Source organism: Scheffersomyces coipomensis (assembly GCF_036884675.1).
Source record: "Scheffersomyces coipomensis strain NRRL Y-17651 chromosome Unknown DFJ63scaffold_1, whole genome shotgun sequence".
Classification (NCBI taxonomy): domain Eukaryota; kingdom Fungi; phylum Ascomycota; class Pichiomycetes; order Serinales; family Debaryomycetaceae; genus Scheffersomyces; species Scheffersomyces coipomensis.
Genome location: NW_027042892.1, coordinates 221,134 through 237,345, shown reverse-complemented (window position 1 = coordinate 237,345; position 16,212 = coordinate 221,134). Strand labels below are relative to the sequence as shown.

General features: G+C 31.8%; 7 protein-coding genes across 7 annotated transcripts; 2 read left to right on the top strand and 5 right to left on the bottom strand. All coding sequences in view use genetic code 12, as the record gives it.

The window, feature by feature from the left end:
- Nucleotides 1–10: 10 nt before the first annotated feature.
- On the bottom strand, nucleotides 11–1,540 carry DFJ63DRAFT_5059 (RNA polymerase specificity factor). Its single transcript, XM_064908867.1, has one exon. The coding sequence runs from the start codon at nucleotides 1,118–1,120 to the stop codon at nucleotides 38–40; it is 1,083 nt and encodes a 360-aa protein (XP_064764320.1). The 5' UTR covers nucleotides 1,121–1,540; the 3' UTR covers nucleotides 11–37.
- On the top strand, nucleotides 1,299–1,826 carry DFJ63DRAFT_332484 (uncharacterized protein; the record flags this gene model as incomplete). Its single annotated transcript, XM_064907685.1, has 1 exon — nucleotides 1,299–1,826. One exon carries the CDS (start codon nucleotides 1,299–1,301, stop codon nucleotides 1,824–1,826), a length of 528 nt encoding a protein of 175 aa, XP_064764319.1.
- Nucleotides 1,827–1,844: 18 nt separating this feature from the next.
- On the bottom strand, nucleotides 1,845–6,923 carry SNF2 (SWI/SNF catalytic subunit). Its single transcript, XM_064906679.1, has one exon. The coding sequence runs from the start codon at nucleotides 6,880–6,882 to the stop codon at nucleotides 1,960–1,962; it is 4,923 nt and encodes a 1,640-aa protein (XP_064764318.1). The 5' UTR covers nucleotides 6,883–6,923; the 3' UTR covers nucleotides 1,845–1,959.
- Nucleotides 6,924–9,533, bottom strand: DFJ63DRAFT_316201 (uncharacterized protein). Its single transcript, XM_064906678.1, has one exon. It carries the CDS (start codon nucleotides 9,319–9,321, stop codon nucleotides 7,117–7,119), a length of 2,205 nt encoding a protein of 734 aa, XP_064764317.1. The 5' UTR covers nucleotides 9,322–9,533; the 3' UTR covers nucleotides 6,924–7,116.
- Nucleotides 9,534–9,884: 351 nt separating this feature from the next.
- DFJ63DRAFT_310143 (uncharacterized protein) lies at nucleotides 9,885–11,657 on the top strand (the record flags this gene model as incomplete). Its single annotated transcript, XM_064905543.1, has 1 exon — nucleotides 9,885–11,657. One exon carries the CDS (start codon nucleotides 9,885–9,887, stop codon nucleotides 11,655–11,657), a length of 1,773 nt encoding a protein of 590 aa, XP_064764316.1.
- A 240-nt stretch (nucleotides 11,658–11,897) lies between these two features.
- Nucleotides 11,898–13,588, bottom strand: DFJ63DRAFT_5010 (uncharacterized protein). Its single transcript, XM_064908857.1, has one exon. The coding sequence runs from the start codon at nucleotides 13,321–13,323 to the stop codon at nucleotides 12,139–12,141; it is 1,185 nt and encodes a 394-aa protein (XP_064764315.1). The 5' UTR covers nucleotides 13,324–13,588; the 3' UTR covers nucleotides 11,898–12,138.
- Nucleotides 13,589–14,272: 684 nt separating this feature from the next.
- SPR3 (septin) lies at nucleotides 14,273–15,655 on the bottom strand (the record flags this gene model as incomplete). Its single annotated transcript, XM_064907335.1, has 1 exon — nucleotides 14,273–15,655. One exon carries the CDS (start codon nucleotides 15,653–15,655, stop codon nucleotides 14,273–14,275), a length of 1,383 nt encoding a protein of 460 aa, XP_064764314.1.
- Nucleotides 15,656–16,212: the final 557 nt, after the last annotated feature.

The following is a 16,212-nucleotide window of genomic DNA, read 5'->3' as shown; positions in this document are numbered from 1 at the left end:
TATATACAGCTTTTTTTTATATACAAATGTATCATACTTAAAATACTCTAGTATCATCTTGTAGGATATCTAAACGGTCTATGTAACTTGGTTTGAATGGCCAATTATCATAGGATTTAAATAACGTTTGCCAATCTTCTAGAGATAGCTCTTTAACTTGTTTATCTAAAATATGGTCTGGTAAAACTGCTGGTAAATCTTCTTCAGCACCAACTGCAATGTAAGTTAACATTTCTCTAACCACACGAGAAGAACTAATAAATAATTGTTGTAAAACATGTTCATGATCTTCAACTACAGCAGCATCAATCAATTTAGGTTCTAATTCTAATACCGCGAACTCTGCATTTGCAGGAATGGTATTTTCTCTCTTTATAAGTACGGGTTGATCACGGATTATAAGTCTAGGATCGTAACCTATACCTTTAGAATCTATTACGTCCTTTGGTTCTGTAACTGCGATTAATTTTGCATTGGTATATAATTCTCGTTTCACTGATGATTTATTTCTTTTGAAGAATCCAGATCCAGCTAAAAACTTTTGAGCCGTTGCTACTGGAACCAAACATATCATTCTTACTCTTCCATATTTTTGTAACCAATTTCCAAATGCACAACACATTATCCATTGAGCTATTAACGGTTCTCCAAATTTTGGTGGTGATAAATTTCCTATTACTAAAAGTTCATCATGTATCTTATCTCGTGGTTTAATCTGAGGATCTATAATCTTATCTTCTTTGATCATTTGATCATATGCTTCCCATGACCAACCATCTCTTTGACAAAGTACAAAGTTCTCCTTATTAGATGTAACCTCTTTCAAATGTTCAATCTTTTCAGTCCATTCTAAAACATGAGTCTTGGAATATTCCATTATAACATGATTCCGTGGCTTCAACTCCATATTAATCATACTTGAAAGAAGACCATACCCTGGAAATACATCTACTATGTCAAGGTTTTGTGAATTGGGATATTTGGATCTTAAATCCAATTTGTCTATTATACTTTGACACAGCTCTTCATTGGTAATACTTTTGAAAGTGTTTTGAAATCTGGATGAGTTCTTAAGGAAAAGCTTTTGTAAGTGTGGGTTAACACATCTGGCCAAGCTCATTGATTCTGGTCCTTAGCCTTAGTTATATATCTTACTTACAATGTCTTCACTTAAAGGTTTGATTTCGTTTGCAAAAAAAAAATATAGATGCAAGTCGTGCAAAAGGGTGAACTAACGAAATAAGGAGAACACAGCTTTTACAATCTATCATCTTATCTTGCAATCATTCCACGTCAGTATGTCCATCAATAATGTTACCTTGAAGAATGGGTATATGAAAGAGTTAGGTACTTCTCGTGAGTTGCCATTTGAATTATTAGTTGGTGGAGGTGAAGAATTGAAATATAGTACACAGACAGGACGTCAATCACTACTGATTAATCTGCATGATAATCAAGATAGTATCATTCACATATCAGCAAAGGATGGATTTATCTATTTGACTACTAAGAGATTGATCTTTATTACAGCATCACAAGGAGATATAAACTCATTCCTGATTGATTTACGATTTGCTGATAAATTACAATTAAGTCATGAATTGAAATCACCCTGGTTTGGCGCCAATTTCTGGGAATTCATATTCTTTAGTAGCAATGTTAATGGTGCTAGTGATGGATTTCCAACTAATAAATACTTCAAGGGTCTGCTTAAGTTCAATGATGGTGGTTTGTTTACGTTTGTGGAGGTCTTTAATACTGTTCTCAATGATAATGTCAATAATACCCATATTGATGAAGAGTTGCCACGCTACACTGAATATTGATAAATGAATATATAACAAAATAATAATAATAATAATAATAATAATAATACTCTAAAGTCAGAATCAAATTTAATAATATACATAATACTTAATACTTAATACAAACAAACAAAATAATTCTTAAATAACATTTTTATTCAAAGTTCATTGGTGTTGACTCTTCTGATCCCGCAGTGGTGGAAATACCGACGATTGGACTATCAATAGGTTCATCATTATCTAATTTCTCAAGCTTTGCTTCCGCTGGTTGTTTGAGAGCTGCATTAACATTCAATGGTTTCAAACTGTAAATTTCATCAAAATCACTGAAGTCAAGAATTTTATTCAATTCTTCTTCTGATAATTCAGATGAAAGCTCTTTAAGCTTATCAGATGCTAGCAGTTCCAATTTGGCAGCATCTTGGTAAACAATAGACCCTTCTTCATTATAGATCTTGGCATTGCTAAACATTAAATGAAGATCTTCCATCATTTCTCTCACTTGGGTATAACTTCTGGAGCTGATTCTCTTCTTAACAGTATCCAAAGCAATAGGATGTTTGATCAAAACATAATAATCTGGATATAATTTCTTCGATGGTTTAACCAAGAATAAAGCACTTAATTTTCTGTCATGTTCATTAGCGTAATTCGTTACCATACCATAAATAGTTTCGACAGTATTTTGAAGTTTAGCACGTTCATCAACATTAAGTGGATCAATGGTTGGAGTAGCTCTATAAAGTAAAGAACCACGTCCTCTTCCGCCTCTACCGCGTCCTCTACCTCTTCCTCTTGTTGCAATTGGTTTTGGAGTCATAGATTTGGGTCTCTTTATGATTGGCTCTTCTAATATTTTATCTTCGTCATCATCCAGTGGACGTTTGACAGCCGGTGTGGTAGCTTCTGGGGTAACATCTTTACTTGCGTCATCTTCATCTGAACCTTTAGACTTTGGACGTCCTCTTGGTCTACCTCTAGCCTTCTTTGGTTTTACTTCTTCATCATCACTATCATCAGATACAACACCATCAATTTGTTTCAACCATTGTTCTTCAGTTAAATTATCATCATATTTGGCAGTTCTACGTTCACGTGTACCTCTACCATATTCTTCAATGATATCTTCTTCTGATTTCATCAACGATTCAGGGTCTCTTCTATAAATTTCTGGTAATTCTTGATCAGTAAACAATCTTGATCCAAAAGTAGATGCCTTAGTAGCAGCCGATCTCTGTTCATCTAATCTCTTAAATACTACCAATTCATTCTCACTTCTAGCAATAATTTGATTTAATTCGTCATCATCCAATTCTTCATCTTCATCAGATGAACCCTTTTGTTTTCTTTCTTCTTCTTTCTCAATCAAGGCTCTTAACAATGCTTCTTGTTCTTCAGCGGTCGACTTGTTATCGAACTTACCAGCTTGAATAACTTTACCATCAATCTCTAATTTAGCATGAGCACGTTCTAAAATCATTTCTTCAACCGAATCTTCAGTAATCAATCTCAAGATACGAACTTCATTCTTTTGACCAATACGATGGGCTCTATCTTGAGCTTGTAAATCTTGATGAGGATTCCAATCAGTATCAAAAATAATAACAGTATCAGCAGTTTGAAGATTAAGACCTAAACCACCAGCTCTTGTAGATAATAAGAAACAAAAGTAATCAGAATTTGGAGCATTGAAATCTTTCAAAAGCAAAGTTCTATCATCTGCCTTAGTACCACCATCCAATCTCATATATTTCATATTACGGTATCTTAAGAAATCTTCCATGATATCCATAATTTGAGTCATTTGAAAGAAAATCAAAACTCTATGTCCCGTTTCTTTAAACTTAGGAAGGATTTTATCTAACAATTCAAATTTACCTGCAACTCTCCATATTTGATCATTAGTTTCCACTGGTGGATTAATCATCCTTTCAACTTCTTCATAAACAAAAGGATGGTTACAAATTTTACGCAATTGCATAATTTGATTATTTGCATTCTTAATTGTAGTAGGAGTATCATCTCCATTAAGACCACCAGCAAATAAAATGTTGTATTTCAACATTTGTTGATAAAGCTTAGATTGAAGTGATGACATCTTACATTTAACAACTCTTTCAACTTTATTAGGTAAATCTTTTTCGACATCCTTCTTCAATCTTCTCAAAAGGAAGGGTCTTAACACTTTATGTAATCTTCTAATGACCAATAATGTTTCTTCTTCACTAAGTTCGATCTTATCTTGGCCACCTGTATTTGCGAATGGAGTGTTAAACCATTCATCAAAAGATTTAACAGAGTTGAAAATCTTTGGTAAGACGAAATTCAATAATGCCCACAATTCAGGTAAATTATTTTGTAATGGAGTACCAGTTAAAATCAATCTATAGTCACTATGATAGTTGTGTGTTAATGTTTCAGATAATTTAGAATTAGCATTTTTCATACGATGACCTTCATCAATAATCATATGCACCCATCTGATTTTAGCAAGCAATGCTTTATCTTTAATGATATATTCGAAAGTAGTTAATAATACTTGGAAATTTCCATTCTTAATATCAACTTGTAAACCTTTACGTTGATTAGGTGTACCTTTATAAGTAATTTTCTTAACTCCAGGAGCCCATTTATCAAACTCTAAATTCCAATTAGTCAAGGTGGATAATGGAACAATAACCAAGAACGGACCAGCAATTTTCTTCACTTCTATCAAATATGTAAGCAATGATAAAGTTTGAATAGTTTTACCTAAACCCATTTCATCTGCTAAGATACCATTCAAATGATTGTTGAATAACGAGACCATCCATTGTAAACCTTTCAATTGATATTCTTTCAAAGTACCACCGATTAAAAGATCAGGCTGTTTGGTAACTTCTTCCTTAATACGATGAGCAACATTATAATAATCAACCTTTTCTCTACGATCCTCATCTCCACCAAAGACATCTTCTTCTTGTCTACCACTTTCAACAACCTTAATATGATTTTCTCTTTGTTGGTTTTGAACAGCTTGAGCCAAAGAATCCAAGAATTGATTGGTTTGCTTTAACAAATGTGTAATTCTGGTATCCTTCGTATGATCTAATAATTTCAAATAAGCTTCTTCGTCATTCAGTTTCAAAGCTTGTAAACGTTGTTTGGCCATTCTTTCCAATCTCTTCTGTTCTTCTTTGGCAGTTTGATTATGGAAACTTCCAATCTTAGTGATAAATCTACCAACCTTTTCCTTCTTACGAGACACCACTTCTTCATGTTTATACACATAACTTAAAATTTCATTAATAGTTTTTTGATGCTTCTGGTTTTGAACTTGTAAGAGAGTCTCTAATTGATGGCTGTATAAATCATGAGTAGCTGAAACATTCTCAAGTGATAAAGCACTAGATCTGCATTGGAAATTTGGATGAGAATTTGGAAGGACACTCTTGCTGAACCAAACTTGAGATAAAATCTTTCCTCTCAATTCTTTTTGATAAGGCAAAAGTTGTAATTGTTCTAACTGCAATTGTAATTCTTGAAATTGATCGTCTGATTCATTTAACGTACCAAGTTGCTTCTTGATTTGGTCAATTTCTTGTTCAATCTTGAGAATAAAATAAATCTCTTTATTGTTGTAGATTTCATCAAGATTAATACCATCTGGAAGTAAACCTGGGAATTGTAATCTACTTTGAGGAGCGTATATAGCATTAAATTGAATGTCTCTAACTTGATCACTGAAAATGTCGGGAAGCTCGAATGCATCAACTTGAGCATTAGGTTTATTAACTGGGATAACAAGTTTATTATTCTTTGTCTTATCAGGTATTAATTTATTAATATTGGTTGGAGGTTGTGGATCATATAGTATTGGTCTTAAAGGTTTTGGAACTTTAGGTTCTGGTACTGGGACTTGGATTGGTGGTCTCAAAGCTTGAGCCTCACTTAAAGCCAACGTTCTTCTTTCTTCTTCCTTCAATTGTTTCTTAGTTGGTTTCTTAGGTTGAGGTGGTGCTTTTGGTTTAGCTCCTCTCTTTCCTTTCTTCTTTGCATCTGCAGGAAGGTTTGGAGATGGAATAGTTGGAGCACCATTAAAGTTGTTTCCAGGAGCCATATTTTGTAATTGAGGTGATTGTGAGCTATGTTGTGGAGGGATTTGATTTTGATCAAATGTTTGAGCTCTCAGATTTGCTGCAGCTTGAAGATAATTTCCATTAGGTAAAGCAGATCTATCATTTGTTACAAAGGCTATGAGATTTTGAGGAATTGGTTGATTAGATGGTCCTGAACTCTTCAACAAGTACTTAAGAGCTTGGAATTGTGATTTAACTAATTGGAACTGTTGAGTTGTGAAAGCAGATTCACCACCTCTAAGTTGTTGTCCTTGAATAGCTTGTTCTTGTAAATTAACGGGCATTTGTTGTTGAGAATTACCTATATAATTTTGTTGTTGTTGTCCTCCACCATTCGAATTAAATTGAGGGTTTCCATTTTGAGGAATAGTATTGGCATTAGCTATATTAGGAGTGTTTTGATTAGAATTTATAAAGTTTGATTGTAAGTTTTGACCTTGAAATTGTTGTGAACCATTTTGAGCTAACTGAGCTGGAACCTTTTGAGGAGAAAGCTGTAGTGGTCCAGAAGATCTTTGACTCTGAGAATGTCCTTGCGATTGTAATTGATCAGATGGTTGACGTTGCAACTGTTGCTGAAACCCTTGAGATGGTTGTTGCTGTTGTCCTTGAGAGAGACGTTGTTGTTGAATATTTGCTGGTTGTTGTGGCTGTTGGAGTTGTTGGGTATCTTGTTGGAGTGGTTGAGATTGTTGTTGTTGCTGTTGATGGATTTGCTGCGGTGCTTGTTGTGACTGTTGTGGTTGCTGCTGCTGTGGAGGTTGTTGCTGTTGTTGTTGTTGTTGTTGTTGTTGTTGTTGTCTTTGCATCTGTTGTTGATTCTGTTGAAGTATCTTTATCACCTTACTGAGGTGAGCAAACTCAGGAACGTTGACAGCCTGGTCACCATATTGGTTTTTCAATTGGTGCCAACGTTGAATGATCTTTTGAATCTCTTCTCTAGTTAATTGACGATTCATACTTAAATAAGATATCAAATAAGACTCTACGAGATAGATTGATTAAATAATATAAATATGTATTTTGTAAATAAATATTAACCTATTTTTAAATTCCTTGTAATCTTTTTCGTTCCTTCAAAAGAAAAATAAAAAAAGGTCGTGTGGCAGGAAAATTGCTTGTACTATAATTATCATTTTATTTGCACATTGTATACATACCACAAGTCAATAGCCTTTCGTTAATCCTTTCACTTATTTACTTAGCGATTCAATCATAAAGCTAAGGTTCCTTGTATCCCAATCCTTGCGCTTCTCTAGTTGCTTTACACCTTCTTCAAATTGAACTCGGTTGAGTCCCCGAAGACGTGCTAATTTAGATTGACCAAAGTCAATTAATGTGACAGTTTTGGTGGCTTCATCGTAAAGCACATTCTTTTTATGTAAATCACCGTGACTCACATTGAGCTTGTGTAACGCCATAAGTGACGATTTCAACTGTTGTGCAATACCGGCATTCCACTTAACATTATCCATAGTAAGCCCTGGTGCTTTTTTCATTTTTATAAAAAAACCAGATAAAGAACCTTTCAATATACCATCATCGGATAAACGGACTGATAATTTGTTGCAGAACAGTCTATTATCATTAGTCAAATATCCCATTCCCACAAAATCAGGCATATGTTTATAACCTTTTGATTTCAAAAATATATATGTTGAAATTTCACGGATAAAGATGTTGTAGGTGTCCTTAAGTCTGTGATAGAAAGTAGGAGAATCTATTTCCCTTTCCATTCGGATTCTAATTGGATCATAAACCTTAAAAATTTCTGAATCGGATGTACAAATAACAGTGGAATAGGCAGTATTTATTATGTCTCCACTAAGAATTTTTTCAACCTGGACTTTGCTAATATCCAATATTTCAAATTCATTGGATCTCAAAGCCTTTCCATACAAACGTAGATTTAATCTGACATTAGACTCCTCCATGAAATTTACTTCAATCTTATTTATTTCAGCAAACATTTCTGAGTGGACTATTTCGGCTTCCTCGTCACTGTCTTCCGTTTTAGTTAATAAATCAGACAGATTGAATGTGGGATAATCATTCATATAAATTTGAACATCAAAAAGTTTTCGACAAAATTCATTCAATTTCTCATATTGCTTTTTAGTCCTTCTGTTTTTCTCTTTTTCACTTATTGTGAAAGATTCGTGATACTTTTTAAATTCGTCATCGTTAATCTTTGCATTATTCTGAAATTTTCTCACTACCATCATTATAAATATAGCGACGTTAATTTGATAATTGTTTGCATCAAATACTTCAATATCACATTTAACTTCCCTTAGAACTGAGATATTATCTTTATCAACCAATGGTTCCATCTTCAATATAATTGCAACACAATATGTTCCGTCGGTAAGAAAACCAATCTTAGAACGACATGTGAGCATTTGATGAAACAATTGCAGGAACATCTTTATCATATTTTTGGTAGCTCTGCACCTCTTATTTCTGGTATTCTTGAAGTCATCCAATACCTTCCGCATATCTTTGAATTTAACCTCTATTGGGATAAAAAACCCATCTTGAAGACCGATGTTAATATCAGGTTTAGCATAAGTTTTAATTTTTAAAGATTCTAGTCTCTGTAATATTTGATTTTGTAATGTAATATTCATACCAAAAATAAATCTTGTTGCTCGTAAAACTTTTAATAATTCAAATTCTAGTTGGCTTTCATTTTCAGTTTTAAGGAGGCGATCAAAATCAAAATTAATGAAATTAATTTGTGATAGTTTGATATCAAATAGCTTTCGATTCTCTATGAAAAATCTAGTCCCAGGAATATTGGTAGATGGTGTAAAGAAACCAAATTCTTTAAAAAAACGATTATTCTCTTCAAATTTATTGGTGATAGTACTTAAAATAACTGATTTGCTTTCTATAGGACTAGATATAGTATCAAAAGGTGGTGGTTTAGAAGAATCTTTTACCCGGTCTATATACCACTCCGTTTTCATATAGCTTAACAAATTCAAGTATTGAGAAAACAATCTAACCTTCCTTCCAAGCCTCACATCGGTGATATGTCTAGTTCTATAATCAACAATATCACCGACATATTCTAAATAATACGAATATTCCTGATATGAATATTGCCTAATTATATGTGGATTAGATATATAGTATAATACAAGGATGATTTCTTTTTGTATTTCAATGGAGTTTGTGAAGAAACTGGGATCGACAATGTTATTCAATCCAATGTCAACAGATGGATCATAATTGTTGAGTAATAGTTGTAACCTTTTTAGCCTAACATTATATACTCGTAAATCTTCATTATTGGCACTTGAAATATGAATAATATTGATGTCACGATCCATATTCTTCTTTACGAATGAAAGATAATTATGAGGACTGAGTAAATCTGTTATTGAATTCATTTTGATATAAGTTTTGTCAATTGCAAAGAGTTTGATTGATTATAAGAGATTATTTTTCTTTTTTGAATATTAGATAAAACGGAATCATTAAAAGGATCAGAAAGTTGTTCCTGGAATGTCCCTTTTAGGATATGACAATATGATATTTCTGCTAAACTAACCTGTATATTAACTGGGTTAACTAGAATATCTAATGCTGATGTAAATTCTTTCCCTTTTTTTTTTGCAATAACAATTTGTTATGCTGAAAGTCACATAAAATTGCTTAACTTATATAAAAAATTAAATCTTACAATTATATAGAATAAGATAACTTTTTAGTTGATCTCCTTGTTTGCAAACTTTGGAAAATTGCTAGAACAAAATTCGTATAACTTCGTTAAACCATTTACAAATATTTACTTTTTTGTTTACAAATAATTGCGAAATAATTTCGCAATTATTTCTTAACTTTTTCCACCCCTACTAAGAACAAAAGATTCAAAAAGATTTATTAAACAGAAGTTACTGACTAGAAATTAAAAATATCCAACAACATTAACAATACATCACAATATTCAATCATGTCAACCATTCTGAATCTATTCAACAGCAAACAATTTGTTTCATTTTATAATGAAAATGAAACATCAAAAGTTAACCTCGTAAAGCTTGCAATTAAAGAAGACAGAGATGAGTTTAGAGTAAATTATGAAACAGGTTTAGAAAATCTAAAAAAGCTAATCATAGATATTGACAAAGATAAAAATTCTTCAGTTGCAAATGAAATCAAATCAATAATTGGAAAAAAGATTTTGGATCAACCAGACTATTCCGACGTTCTTCTTTCTATTTTTAAGGCTCTAAATCCACATATTCCAAAAATGTTTACACCAAAAGAAATCGGATATTTAAGTTCAAATAATCAGCTGATTCAACGATTAGCAGATGCAACAATTAGAGTGTGCTTCACTGATTGCGATGATCAGGACAATGTTGAGTTATTTTTCGATTATTGTACTTCATTCAATCATTTAAAGCTGTTGAAAATGATTTACACAGCAAAAACGTCATTCGATGATCAATCTAATAGTAGATTGACGAATTTGAATAATCACATCAATCTGTACAGTCTCCGAAATTCATTCTTTGATGACCAAATCGGTTACTTTCCTACTTTCAATTCAAATAATATCAAATATTTATTCAAGGATTTGAAATCCATGGACATAGTTCCAAAAGATATGGTTAAAATAATTTATAACTGGCCATACGAAGACCTTCCAATAAAGATAGTCAATGAAGCTGAGTTAGAGAATCTAATGCTTCTAAATTTAGATTGGTCTCGGAGGTTATTTTCAAAAGCTGGAATTGAGTTTTTAGAGCAACGGCGAATGCATATGGAGAATAATGATAAAATTCATACGTCAATTCCTGACATAATAGTGAAATACAAGAACCACGAAGTTCCTCTTGAACTTAAATTCCAAGATCTAAAAAAGATCTTTAATGAATTTAAGCTGAGAAGGAATGACAATAGTCAAGCATCTAAATTACTCATTGAGTATTTCAGTCAATGCTTTTTGCAGTTATTAACCACAAAATCGAGATTATCATTATTATCAGATGGTACATTCGTCATTGCCTTCTTATTGGAAGTAGAACCGCCTGTTATAGCCGATATAACGGAAGAGTTAAGGCCAATAAGATGTTCCTTGACAATTTTTGATTCCAAGGAAGATAAATTTGACGTGTCGTTATTTATTTTATTGTTTATCATTCAGAATGAAGAGAAATTGACATTCGGAGAAGATGAATATAAAAATTACTGTGATGCAATCACTGTTAGTAACGATGAAAAAATTGCAAGAACCGTACATCATTATCAAATTTTGGAAAAATTCTTTGCATGTTTCCTTGAAGTACGCAACAGTCATCGCCAACAAGAACCAGTTCGTCCAGGTCTGCTGGATATGTTAAGTGTGATTACTGAAGAAAGTCTGGATCTGACTCACATTGCCAAGAAGGCGAAATTCGATGCTTTGGATAAAAATATTGAAGATAGTGAAAATGCTGCCGATAAGTTCGTCGGAACTATTCTTGATTATAGACTTAAAGTGTTATTCAATTCCATGGATTGGTTTCCTTTTGTGATATTAGATGCAACACGGTTAGCTAATTGTCAAATAATTAGTGGAGGTGTCTTATACGAATCTTACTCAACTGTTTTACTTCACATGGGTCTAGTCTACAAGGTTATAGACCCTGTAAGATTGAAGGTGGACAGGATAGTTGATTATCCTAGTTTTTATCATCGTATAAAAGCTATGATGCAACTCTTTGAAAGAATTGATTGATAGATGGAAAAAGTGAAGGTTCATAGATAAAAGTTATATATCTTTAGTGTTAATAGTTTGTATTATGTGTATCAATCCTATTTTTGTAGCTTTTTAGAATATAACTTATCAATATCTTATTTTGCAGTAATACTCCGCTACAAGTTGAATAAAATAACACTCTGCAACGTGCAGGAAAACTTATATTGACATTTATAAGGATTATATAGTAAAGCCAAGACCAGCCCACTCCCTAAATTAGGAGTTCGATAAACTGCATCTGTTGCAATGAATTTAAAACCCTGGTTGTAATTGTTGAAACCAATCTGTTAACAGGATAGTCGCTTTTCATGTTGGACCCCCGTCTTATCGTGCAAAATTTATAAAATGGAAATAATGATAAACAATTACTATTCCCCTTTCAACTTGTCATAAAACATAAGTAGTCTTTGTGTGATACTCTTGAGTTCTACCTAAATAGAACATTCAAACGAATTAAAGATCAAGATCCTGGTCTCCATAATTGTCCACGACCTCTAGGAGCAAAATTTATAGCGTCAAATCTTTCCTTTGAAACATATTCACCTGTAATATTTGATGGTTGTACATTCACCACCCCTTCAACTCTATTACGGATTGGAACGGGTCTGTTTTTCTTTCCAGTGACATTGGGAGCTGGGGTAACGTCTGATATATTTGCATATGAATAAGCGGTTGCATCAACTGTGTTTTGTAAAATATCATTAAATGGATCATATTCTTCTTCCATTGAGAAATTATTATAATGTTTAAACTTATTGACATCATAATTTTGAAACATTAATAATTCAGCTTCATTAACATTAACACAATCGATTCCAAAACTCTTGGCCCAAATTTTAGTAATAGGATCTTCAGTCACAAGTTTCCAATCTTCTAATTCATTGGAATGTTTATTCTTTTCCACAAATCGTTTATAAATACAATTCCTGAGTAAATAACGTAATCGAGTTGGCATTTCAGCAAAATTATCAGAATGACTAAGAGCATTTTGATATGATTCTGAATTTTCATATTGAATATCATTTCTCTTGTTACTATCTCTTAAGGATAAACTACTATTGAAATCATCTGAATTTGCATTGGTATTATGAGCATATGATTGACTAATGGCTGAATAATCAAATTTAGTTTTAAAATTAGGAAATTCTTTAACTTTTGGAGAATGAACTTTATACCTAAGACATTCTTTCCATTCAACGGTTTCACCCGGACCTTCGATTATTAAGTTGTATGAGATGGGATTCGTTGTATTCTCCTTGGGTTCACCTTCTGATTCAATGAATTTATCAATGAATCTTAAAGCTTCTCTTGCATTGGATGCCAGCATTGACATTCCTTTCTTTGCGAAATCAAATTCATGTAAAGTATAAGAAGGGATATAAATATTTAAGGTTATGGAACCTTTACTGGTATTCATATTAGTCTTGACATATTCATCATTAAACCATCTTTTAACATTACCTATCCCACGTATGAAAGCAGTATGATCTAAAATCAAATTGACTAATCTCTCCTCTTTTTTAGTATTGGATGGGTTTGTATTGGCATTATGAGTTTCAAAATCGACTAATTCATCCCGTTGATACTTCAACTCATCATCATCCTCATCATCACCATCGTCTATGGTTCTCCTAAACGAAGACATTGTATTTCTAGCAACTGATTTGTCTTTGCATGGAGTAGCTGAAATAATTAACTGGTCAGGTCCAAAATTGTATTTAAAAATAATTTATGGCATTTTTCTCCTGTATATAGTACGCCTAACAGAGTTGATAGAGATTTAGTATGCTAAAATCAAACAGTTACAACTTTAACAGAAGACTATGACATGAGAGAACTAGGATTGGAAGTCCTAGGTGGTCGAATCCTCAAAAAGGAAAGCTCTACGATTATCTACATGGTAATTATATTGCATTTGAACAAAAAGGAATTGATGTCTATTGACTATCTAAATAAAGTATCCTAAAATAAAATATCTAATGGTGAAATTGAGTTAGTAAAAACACATTCATATAAATCATAAATCCATTGCTTCCGAGTCCTAAGGTTCAATCAATCATTCAAAAAGGTTTTAAAGTAAAGCTTGGAAGCTTATCAGATATAGTCATGGGTGTATTCATGGAACTGTAAAGTTCTAACATTAGAGATGCCAGAAAAAACATATAAATAAAAAAGATTCATCCTGAAAACTTTTGATAAATGATTGAGGATTTCCTATTGATGGTCCTGTAAAGCTGAAGGTAGGTGTTTAATACATACTTATTGATAATGAGACAATAATCCTTATGGGTTGATCCTAAAGAAATGAAATAAAAAGTGGTATATAAATTTATTTTTTAACAGAGCATTGAAAAAGTTTGAAGAAGATGAAGAAGAAATTTTTTTGAGTGTATATATTATATACAGGTATTTGGTATCACACGACCATAGTTGCAAAAATAGTAAAAAATGGATTAGGGTTATATTAATTATATTATATTATCATAATTCATTTCTTTTAATCACATTAACCAAAACCTATATAATATATATAACAATATACATATAAATAAACAAAAACCTTTACCCAAACCAATAAATCCATAAATTAATTTTTATTCAGTTTCATCAAATAAACTTTGTAAAATTAATCCTCGATCTTGGGATGATAATTGAGGTTGACCACCACCACCACCACCACTTTCAATATCTTGAAAACTTAAAGCTTCTAATTCTTGTTTTAATTTACTATATTTTAAATGATCTCTTTGAATATCTTCATTTAAACGATTTTGTTCATCAACTAATTCCTTTTTCCAATCTTTAAAATGCTTTTCTTGATCAGATATTAATTCTTGAAATTTCTTTTTAGCAACTGCTTCTTTATGTTCAAGAACAAGATCATTCTGTTTTAATTTTGATTCTAAATTTTCTAAATTAATTTTATTATAAGTAATATATTCCAGCATACCATCATCATCATTATTATTACCGTAAATAGGATAATTATCTTTTGATTGTTTAAATCTTTCTAATAAACAATGTTCACGATAATTTTCATAATGTTGTTCAGTTGATAAAATAAGATCAAGCATATTTTCATCCATAATTAAATCTCTTAATTTAGCAAAATTACAATGAATTGGATTTTCAATTTCAGAAATTCCCCAAGGATAAATTCTACCTCTAACTATTGATCCATCAGGTTTATAAATTTCTTCATTTGATGAAATTATTGAAAATGGAATATAAGAAGCTATTGCTTCCATAAAATCAACATCTTGAATTAAATCACAAACTTTAATATCATGAAAAGTTAAATTTTCTTTAATATGTTGTTTAAAAAAATATAATTCATCTCTGGTTAATGTATCACCTTTACCAATTAATGGAATCAAATTAACTCTTTTTGATAATTCTTTCATAGTCTTAATATCTAATGGAGAAAGAATATCATTATTTGGAGATATAATATATAAACAACAATGAACTCTTGTATCATCCAAATCATTTCTAAAAGGTTGTTCCAGTTGATATAAATAAGTTCTAAATTGTTCATCAACAAATTCACAAAGTGGAACCCATTGAGAATCATTATCAATTTTATTACCATAACCAGAAGTTTCAATAGTTGTTAATCGAAGTTCAAAATCATTTTCCCATAATTTATAACGTTGAATTTGTAAACCATCCTTATTTATTTGATAAGAATCTAAAAGTTCATCAGCTAATAAACTATTAATGAAAGAAGTTTTACCAACACCACAAGTACCAGCAATCATTAAAGTAAAATTAACACCCTTTTTAGTAACAATCTGAGTTCTTTGATATGGAAGTGATTCAAGACCAATTTTATCTTTTATAACCAGTTTAACTTTAACATCATCATAATCTTCAAATTCAGTACTACTATTTTCAGAGCTTTGGGGAACAGTAGTTAAGACAGGACTAGGACTTTGGAGAGGAGATTGAATGGATTCAGGAGATGATAATGACATCATTTGATTGATTGATTGACCTGTTGAAACGATATTCTCTTCAAGTAACTCATTGTCAGCGGTAACGTCATCATCATTCAAATTATTGAAATCTGAGATAAGATTAGGAGCAGGCATCATCCACTAGACAATCAATGGGTTCAAACTATCACTTTCAGCGATTGATTGATGTAATAAGTGATTCAAATGGATGTATTTGCCTTTGGCTGTAAATAAAAAGGGTGAGTTCAAAAGAGGGAGGAGGATCCAAAAAAGATTTGTTCTAAGACCCTCTCTTTCCTTCTATCGTCCCTCACCAAAAATTACTGCAAAAAATGATTCCTGTATATAACAATATCAAAGAACAAATCAATCAAACTTTACTATACTATAATTAGAAATAGAATACAAAGATAGGATCTAGCCATAACTAAAAATAAATTCAATTAAAGAAAGGACCGTGGATCACAGACAATGGATAAGAACCTGTCTTGGTTTGAACAAACTCAAAAATCCAAAATAAGCCTATAATTACATAGAGAATTAACCTGCACTGGATTGCCTGCCCTGAATTCAAT